The sequence below is a fragment of the Triticum dicoccoides genome, chromosome 3A (genome assembly GCF_002162155.2).
Source record: "Triticum dicoccoides isolate Atlit2015 ecotype Zavitan chromosome 3A, WEW_v2.0, whole genome shotgun sequence".
Lineage (NCBI taxonomy): Eukaryota > Viridiplantae > Streptophyta > Magnoliopsida > Poales > Poaceae > Triticum > Triticum dicoccoides.
This window is the reverse complement of record NC_041384.1, coordinates 718,708,591-718,717,683: the sequence shown is the minus strand read 5'-3', so window position 1 is coordinate 718,717,683 and position 9,093 is coordinate 718,708,591. Positions and strand designations below refer to the sequence as shown.

Here is a 9,093-nt window from a genome sequence, read left to right as displayed (position 1 = left end):
AGTTGGCAATCCCTCTTGTCATTGCTGCTTATTCCATTGCCAATACGTCAATGCCTGAAAATCCCTCTATGTGGCCCTAGAAACGCACAAGGTATTGGCAATTCTTATTATGTTGAGTTGTGCATCAATGGACATATTGGCAATGGAATACCTCTTGTCGTGGTTGTGGACGTCATCAGCTCGTACAGGGACATGGATGTATTGGCACCATTGGCACCCCTCATGTATGCCTCATCGACCACCTTCTTAAGAATCCTTGTGCTCACTTAAATGTTTCATTGTCTTGGCTCTTTTTGCAGCATTGCCATGAGTGAATGTGATTGGAAAAACATGACAAGTATTTTTTTTAACAAAAAAGTTGATGAATCGATATCCTATGGTGTGTACTCTGATTTAGGATATTAGTATGCTACAAATGAGTTCACATTAAAAGTACATAGACACAACATGTATTCTCATGCTTTTAACCAGACTCTACTAATAGGAGTATGGAAGAAATTTGAAACAATTGCCCGCTTACAGGTGAATGGGATTAGGTTTTTCAGATGTTTTACCTCAATTGTGTTATGTTACTATGAAAAGCTCAAATGTATTGAAATGTTCACCACAAAGAGAATGAAATTACTCTTGCTGACACCATTGCTCACATGTTAGAAGGAAATTTTCTTACATGAGACGTTGTGATAATGCAGTACAATGTATTGCTACATCCCGCTCTAGCCCCATGTGTATTTTCTGCCAGAGACCTAACCCTTGAAATACATGAAGAAGAGAGGTACTATGCTGGGAACACGCGAAAATTTCAGAGCTGGTGAAGGTGAGCGGCACTCTGTTCATCACTGCGCCACTGATCCCTGGACCATGTCCACAAGATTAGAGTTTTGAGGGTGGGGTAATGTTGGGGATGGGAGAGAGATAGAAATCTTCATGCTCCAAACCGAGAGGAAAGGCCGATATAGCTAATGGATGGATGGTGGAGGCGGTGTTTCACAATATTGCAAAAAGATGGCATTGCCAGCTACAGAGACCTATAAGAAGGTTGATGAGCCGATAGAGAAACAAATGAGGTGGCACAAACCAACCCTTATCATGTCACTGTGTGGTTACGAGGTTGACCTAATGACAGACATTATTGAAGTTAGAGGAGGAGTTTTAGAATGCGGTGGCAACCAGAGATGTGGTAGTAAGACACCCACTAGAGATCGGGGCAAAGGATGGTGAAGATGGTAACTGTTTGATTTATCTTTTTCAGTTAAAATTTTGATTTTAGTCATAAACTACACTAAGTAACAATTTTCACGGAAATTATATGTTTCTTTAAAATGTCATCTTATAGAGCTTTTTTTATATGAAAGAGTTTTTTGTATCAGACGCCCATTCATGTTGGCTTGCTGTTGCTATAACTCCCTGCGATTTGGCGATGGAAACAAATAGGCCTGGCCTAGTATTCTCTCTGTTTTTATTTACTCTGCATATTAGAGTTTGTTGAAGTCAAACTTTGTAAATTGATCAAGTTTATAGAAAAAGTACAAACGCTGACTATAACAAATCTATATGATGTGAAAGTACATTTAATAATAAATCTAATGGTATTTATTTGTTATTGTATATGTTAAAAATTTTGTTGATAAATTTTATCAAAGTTTACAAAACTTAACTAAAGCTAATACGCGGATTGAATGAAAACAGAGGCAGTACGTTATTTTATCGATCACTCTGTATGGAGCGAAGCAACAAGGAAGCTTCTCGCAAAGACAGCAACATTTGACTTGTGCTCAGGAGGAAGTTTCATTACCAACTCGATTAAAATAGCCTCGACATTAAGCCAGTCCAATATCCAAGCGCTATAAAATACCACAAAGTAACCGGCCATTACGCACAGACCTCACAACAATCTACATTTGACTTCCAGCAGAGGAAGCGAGCCAAGATGAGCGCACCGGCGGCCGTCAGGGTGATCGGCGCCTTCGACAGCCCGTTTAGCCACCGCGCCGAGGTCGCCCTGCGCCTGAAGGGCGTTCCCTACGAGCTCATCCTTGAGGAGCTCCACAACAAGAGCGAGCTGCTGCTCAGGAGCAATCCCGTCCACAAGAAGGTGCCCGTGCTCCTCCATGGTGACCGCGCCGTCTGCGAGTCGCTCATCATCGTCGAGTACATCGACGAGACATTCAACGGGCCGCCCCTGTTGTTGTCTAGCCTACTCACTGAACCACGGCGATCGCCGGAGACAAGGAAGAAACAAAAGAGAGAGAGGACACGAGATTTCCCGGCGCACAAATGCCTCCGGCCGCACGAACAGCCCCTTGTATTTCCGGCGAGCTCGAACTCTACCACACAAGCACCACCCCACCGTGAGCGCACATACACTCCCAGAGGCTACATCATCTCTCTCTAGCTCCTCTACACAACAGCACCGGGGCCCTTTTAATACACAGACTTACGCCCAGCCCAGCCGCCCAGATCGGCCACTAACCCCAAGCACTAACTACAGCACGCATGCACCACACCGGCCACTACCACATGACCGGGCCACTAACCCACTAGCTACATGCATGCAACTAGATAACTACCTTATCCATGCACTCCAGGACTGGGCAACTCCACCGGACGCCCCGCTCGTAACATCCGCGGGACTCGGCTGCTAACAGAATCACACACGTCAAGATTAGTGCTAACATTCCCCCCCTTAATCTTGACACGCCTTGCCGTCGTCGAAGTTGTTGCAGCTGCCGTCGTTATCGTCGTCACGAGCGTGACCCAGCCTGCGGACCCGACCTGGCGCAACGATGCCGGTCGCACCGTGCTCCGTCACGACTCCGGCGACACACGCCGAGCTCCATCTCCACCAGCGACACACGCCTGGCGTCCCTCTGCGTCCCGCACGTCCCGCACGCATCCGACGTGCCCGACGAGCCCGACAGCACCAGACGCTCACCGCGTGTCGCCTCCGCGTCCGCCATGGCAGCCGCCACGCCGCGCCTCCGTGCCACGCACCTTCCACGGTTGTCGCCCCGAGCCGTCGCGACCTTTGCGCCACCACGAAGGTCTTTCGCGACCTCCTCGTCTCCGCGACCGCCGTGCCCTTCGCGCGCACTCCCCACGTCCCCGCGCTCCCGCCGCGCACGGACGCGATCTGCTCAACCAGGTCCAGCGCCTCGACGCGGTCCACTCCCGCGGTCCCGACGTGCCCGACGCATCCAGTGCGCACCCATAACACGCACCGGTCACGCCCGGCTCGCCGCCGCGTCTTATTGCCCTGCACCGCCGCGGCCTCCATGCCGCCATGTCGTGTTGCACCGCCGCGCCACCACGCAGCGCCTCGGCGGCCTCCGCGGTCGCCGCACGTACGACGTCACCGCCCGCCGCCTCCGCCACGCGCCATGGTAGCCACGGCGCCGCCCACCTTCATAGGCCGACACACGACCCGGAGCTCCAACGCGCAGCCGCCGGCGAGCGCCGCCATCGCTGCCACGCCTCCGGCACGGCAAGCACGCCCAAGACACCAAGCTCATGATACCAATTGTTGTTGTCTAGCCTACTCAATGAACCACGGCGATCGCCGGAGACAAGGAAGAAACAAAAGAGAGAGAGGACACGAGATTTCCCGGCGCACAAATGCCTCCGGCCGCACGAACAGCCCCTTGTATTTCCGGCGAGCTCGAACTCTACCACACAAGCACCACCCCACCGTGAGCGCACATACACTCCCAGAGGCTACATCATCTCTCTCTAGCTCCTCTACACAACAGCACCGGGGCCCTTTTAATACACAGACTTACGCCCAGCCCAGCCGCCCAGATCGGCCACTAACCCCAAGCACTAACTACAGCACGCATGCACCACACCGGCCACTACCACATGACCGGGCCACTAACCCACTAGCTACATGCATGCAACTAGATAACTACCTTATCCATGCACTCCAGGACTGGGCAACTCCACCGGACGCCCCGCTCGTAACATCCGCGGGACTCGGCTGCTAACAGAATCACACACGTCAAGATTAGTGCTAACAGCCCCTTCTCCCGACCGACCCGTACGACCGCGCCACCGCCCGCTTCTGGTCCCGCTTCATCGACGACAAGGTACATGACCTGATCTCTCGTCTCACTCTGCTCGTACTTTCTCTAGTAGTTAGCGGTCTTGTTTCCCTGTAAACTCCTCCTGGCTACGTACCAGTAATGATTTTGGCTGAGTGCGCAGTGCTCGAAGCCGTTCTGGCTGGCGATGTGGACGGACGGCGAGGCGCAGAAGGGGTTCATGAAGGAGATCAAGGAGAACTTCGCGCTCCTGGAGGCGCAGCTCGAGGGGAAGAGGTTCTTCGCCGGCGACGCCATTGGCCTCATGGACATAGCTGCCTGCGGGTTCGCGCACTGGCTCACCGTCTGCGAGGAAGTGTCCGGGGTGACACTGGTCACGGCCGAGGAGTTCCCTCGCCTGTGCGGCTGGGCCAAGGAGTATGCCTCCGACGAGAAGGTCAGAGCGTGCTTGCCGGACAGGGCGCAGATGCTCGCCCATTTCACGGCCAACAAGGAGATGTTTATGGCCATGGCAAAGTCAATGCTGCCAAAATAATGTGATGTATGTTGATGTCGAAGTGGATGCGTGCATGGGAAGATATTGTAGCCCAGAGCCCACGGTCGTCATGTCTAGGAATAAGAAAAAGCCCACGTTTACCATTATTAATCAGCCATCTCGGATGAATGTATCAACTTTGCTATATCGAATTGAGTCACCGTCACATTACTCCTCTCGCAACAGTTCAACACTTGACAGAACTTCGTTGTCGTATGATTTAAGGAGCACACCGGCTGTGTGCTCCACTCCTCCGGTCAAGAAGTTCACAGAATGGCTGATGCTGAGGGTAGCGGTAGTCGTTGACCGGGTTGGCTATATTGAATTGGGTGTGTGTAAACTACTATTATAGTACACAGCAATATGCCATGGTTTAATTCGCAGAGCAAGGCCCTAAAGTCCTCTTCTGCTCCTGAGCTCATCTGAGCATATGACGAACATTAAAATCTGAAGAAAAAAAATAAAAAAATATTTTTTTTCTTGACAAATGGTTTAGGTAGGTACTTCCTCCGTAAACTAATATAAGAGCGTTTAGAATACTAAAATAGTGATCTAGATGCTCTTATATTAGTTTACAGAGGGAGTACTTGGCAAATTTAATGATGAAATGACATTTGCCGAATTCATGGCGAAAAACGAAATCATCACACTAAAATATTTCGAAAATATAATTTTTGAATGTCATTTCATGATACATTTCAACATTTCCATAAAAGTTTAAAAAAACTTCTACGGGAAATGTTGTTGAAATTTAGAAAAACATTTTCCATACAAGTTGAAATCTACTTCAGAATTATTATTTTATAAGTTACTGCAATATTTATTTTTATATACGAACATTTTACTTAGACGGTGAAACATATTTGAGAAAACCTTTTATATGTGCCCCATTTTATCGTTGCACATATTTTTGATAAGTTGTTTGGATATTTTTATTTCTCATGACTACCTATTTAGTTATAAAGCATGGACACTTTCATGCACACCAGAATATCTTAAAAAAAAATACTTTCTAGTTTTCCAAATTATGTTATAAATTTATTTTTACAAATGGTTTATTTTTATACTTGAGCACTTTTTCATGATCATCATGGATATTTTATTCAGTATAAATGAATAAATTTATCAAACATTAAGAAATTTTTACAACTAGTTGATACATTTTTTCTTGACCGATAAAGTATATATTTTATATTTATTTAAGTGTTTTGGTAATATATTTTTCTCCTAAAGAATATATATTTTTATTATTTTTAAAAATAAAAAATAAAAATGTTAATGGGCCTCATCGGTGTCTGACGCATAGAGTGCGCGCTTCAGCTTAGGTTGGATTCTATCCCGATTAAGGTCCTTGCGCCTACTAAATGCCATGAGCACTATTCGCGTACATGGGATTCGAGGGTGGAAACGTTCAACATGGGTGTGACAGCTCTACTTTAAGTAGCTCAAACTTGCAAAACATGATAGTTTTGGCAGCGCAACATGTATATCCATTGGTGGCGATGTTGTCAGGCACTTGTCTTATGGGCTGGCAGCATTGTCTGACAGCTAAGAGTAAGTATAACAAGATGATGTAGGAGGCCAATAAAAGTCACCACATCAGATTTATGCTGACTTCAACACAGAGATGAGAGACGATAAAAGAGAAGTGGTCTAAGATCTACAACCGGCTGCAACACATGATCCAACAAGCTTGGTGAGATAATAGGTGCGGAGGCAGAAAATTTAGTCATTGGGTTCGATCAATGGGCTGATAAAATGGCCGGACATGTCGCAACGTGCAAACAGTGTCACAAGTCACTCAAACCTGGCATGGATACCTCATATGTTTCTACCAGGCTCCTTCAAGAAGTTGGAGTCATTTATCAATAGTAAAATAACTACAGTTGAGAGGTGTCTGACATAATAGGCCAGATGGGTGCACCTGTGAGCATGTAGTTTTCCCTAATTTTGATACTTCGCATATTTACAATTAGTATCATTATAAATTGACATGAACATTTTCTTATGTCCCAACCATTTCTTGAAATTTGTCAACAATTTTGGAATTTCACATTGTGCATGGAAATTTTACAAACTTGAACAATTTTTTTAAAATTGTTAACAAATTCCTAACAATTGATGAATGTTTTGAACATAAAGTGCAAAGCTCATACTTTTTTATTAAAAAATCAACTTTTTTGAAAACGAAAATATTTCTTAATCTTTTGGTGAATATAAATGAAAAAAGGGAAAAATTATGAAATTCCAGAATATTTTTTAAAATTGTAAACAATATTTGAAAACAAGAACATTTTTGTGTGTATTAAACAACTTTTCAAATTTTGGAACATGTTTCAAAATCAAAATCGATAATAAAGTTCAAAAGGATAAACATGAATAAACAAAAAAGAGAAGAAAATAATAGAAAATAAAAAACCACTTAGGCCTTGCCCAACCTGGCAACGATATCGCTCATGTCGGTCGCTTGTTGAGCTGGCCCAAGGTTTGCGGAATTAAAAAAAAGTTCATCAATTTTGAGCGAAATATTCACAAATTTTCAAAATAATGTTCGCTTGAAAATTTTGCAAAATTTTCAATAAATTGAAAATGATTCACAAATTTGAAAAAAAAGCCTACGAATTTGAGTGTTAAAATTTAAAAAAATTCATGCATATGTAAAAACAAGAAAACAAAAAACCAGAACAAAACATAGTAAAACCCGGTTTGAAAAACACAAAAAAGTCTGGCCTAAAGTTCACAAAGCCATATTTGCCACATAAGAACCGAAAAAGAAAGCAAGTGGGCACAAGTAACTGGTTGGTTACTACAACTTGAAGTGAACCTTGAGGGTTGGAGTTTGAATCTCCCATGACGCACATTTTCTGAAGATTAAAAAGAGGGAGAGAAAAAATCAGTGTATGTGATGTACGTACACAGGCCACATTTTTTCAAGATTAAAAAGAAAGAGAAAAAATCCATGTATGGCCGGTACGTAGACAGGCCGCGTAGCGCCTCCGTTGATGTGTTTAATGGGGTTGTACCGAAGTAGAAATGAAAAGGTAATGAATTAGCGTGCAGCCAAGAATCCATGTAGTATCTGAGGCCACTGTTTCAATCGGCTTGGACACTAGACCGCTTGTGCCCGCACATTCTGTCTCACCCTAAATGAAATGACTCTCTTAGTTGAGAAGTGGCAAAGTCTCATCTAACTCCCACACTATTTAATTAATCAAGTAAGAAAATAAAAGAAAATTCACATAGCATAAAATCAAACGATGTAGGAGTTATATTTGACTGAGTTATTTCTCATCTAGATGAGAACTAGACATAACCTAATTAATTCTTAGTCATGAGAAATCCGTGAAAGCCGATTAAATCTGCTTGATCGTGGGAGCCTGTTGCTGGTCATCACTAAATCAGGGATGCTTTTGACCTCCCCAAATGCTTTCAGATAGGCAGGGGATAAAAGTTGAAATTCCCGTTCAGTGCAGTGCATCACCATAATGTAGAAAACAAAGCCACTGGTGGCTTTCTATCCAAGGGACAAAATTGACTAAATGCATAGCAGAAAAGGGAATACTTGCGAAGCACGTGGGTAGTTAATCCCACACCATCATACCCACAGCATGTACACGACCAAGGGACACCCCTAGTAATAATCGTTTAGTAAATTAGGACGACTAAACAATTGAAGCTCGGTGTCACTTTCTGCATCCAGTTCGTCAAGCACAACGACCTCAACATGTGCCTCAGTGCTCCCATCACTGAAGACATCTCTAACATGACAGAGATGCTTCCTCACGCGCCTCCCAGCGGCACATTGACGAACAGTCCTTGTGCTTCTTCCTTGGGTACTTAGTATTCTTGAGAAACAATGTTTCCATAAGCAGTGGCGGAGCTAGCAAATTGCCAAAGCCTGGGCACGGTCATAAGTTAAAATACACTTTGGATTAACGTCATGTGTAATACACACACTTCTGTTTCATATATCATAGAAGTAAAAAAATCAGATACAATACCAAATAATCCACTAAAAGTTCTCTTTTTTTGCAGGGTAATTCACTAAAAGTATTTGACGTTCATACATGAGCAAGGTCCAATCTACGATGTTTATGTTTATGTTCAATCCTTTGTTGCAGGCTTTGCCACGATCAACGTAGAACTGCAAGATCTCAATCGATCAATTCTGAATCCTAGGTCCTGGCTTCTGGTTGCTTGTTTTTTTTTGAGGCAATGGCTTCTCGTTGCTGAAAGCATGGCCTGTAGCCCATGTTACGAAACAAATGAATGGCCCTATGGCCTCCTGGTTGTAGCAAGAAAAGCCCAATAAACAAGGAAATGGTCAAAGTGGCCCAGATAGTGCAGTTCATTCGTTTCCAGCGTTAATTTCACGATTTTCCAGCATATTTCAACAAGTTTAACGATTCTGATGGCTTGGCTAGCTCGTTAGAGTTCATTTAAACGGCGCCGTCGAGCCCGGGCACGTGCCCAGGGTGCCCGTACGGTAAAATCGCCCCTGTCCATAAGCTTCTGCAA

The 9,093-nt window shown here is 44.6% G+C and overlaps 1 protein-coding gene across 1 annotated transcript; it reads left to right on the top strand.

The window, feature by feature from the left end:
- The first annotated feature begins 1,799 nt into the window (after positions 1–1,799).
- Positions 1,800–4,682, top strand: LOC119270456 (probable glutathione S-transferase). The gene is made up of 3 exons (XM_037552457.1): positions 1,800–2,182; positions 4,020–4,085; positions 4,204–4,682. The coding sequence occupies exons 1-3, from the start codon at positions 1,931–1,933 to the stop codon at positions 4,573–4,575; spliced, it is 690 nt and encodes a 229-aa protein (XP_037408354.1). The 5' UTR covers positions 1,800–1,930; the 3' UTR covers positions 4,576–4,682.
- Positions 4,683–9,093: the final 4,411 nt, after the last annotated feature.

What these genes read in the sequence shown, in the direction of transcription:
- LOC119270456 (XM_037552457.1), top strand. Translation starts at nt 1,931, where the DNA reads ATGAGCGCACCGGCGGCCGTCAGGGTGATCGGCGCCTTCGACAGCCCG. An exon ending in AGACATTCAACGGGCCGCCC is followed by an intron (nt 2,183 to 4,019) that starts CTGTTGTTGTCT and finishes TGCTAACAGCCC; the next exon opens with CTTCTCCCGACCGACCCGTA. An exon ending in CCCGCTTCATCGACGACAAG is followed by an intron (nt 4,086 to 4,203) that starts GTACATGACCTG and finishes CTGAGTGCGCAG; the next exon opens with TGCTCGAAGCCGTTCTGGCT.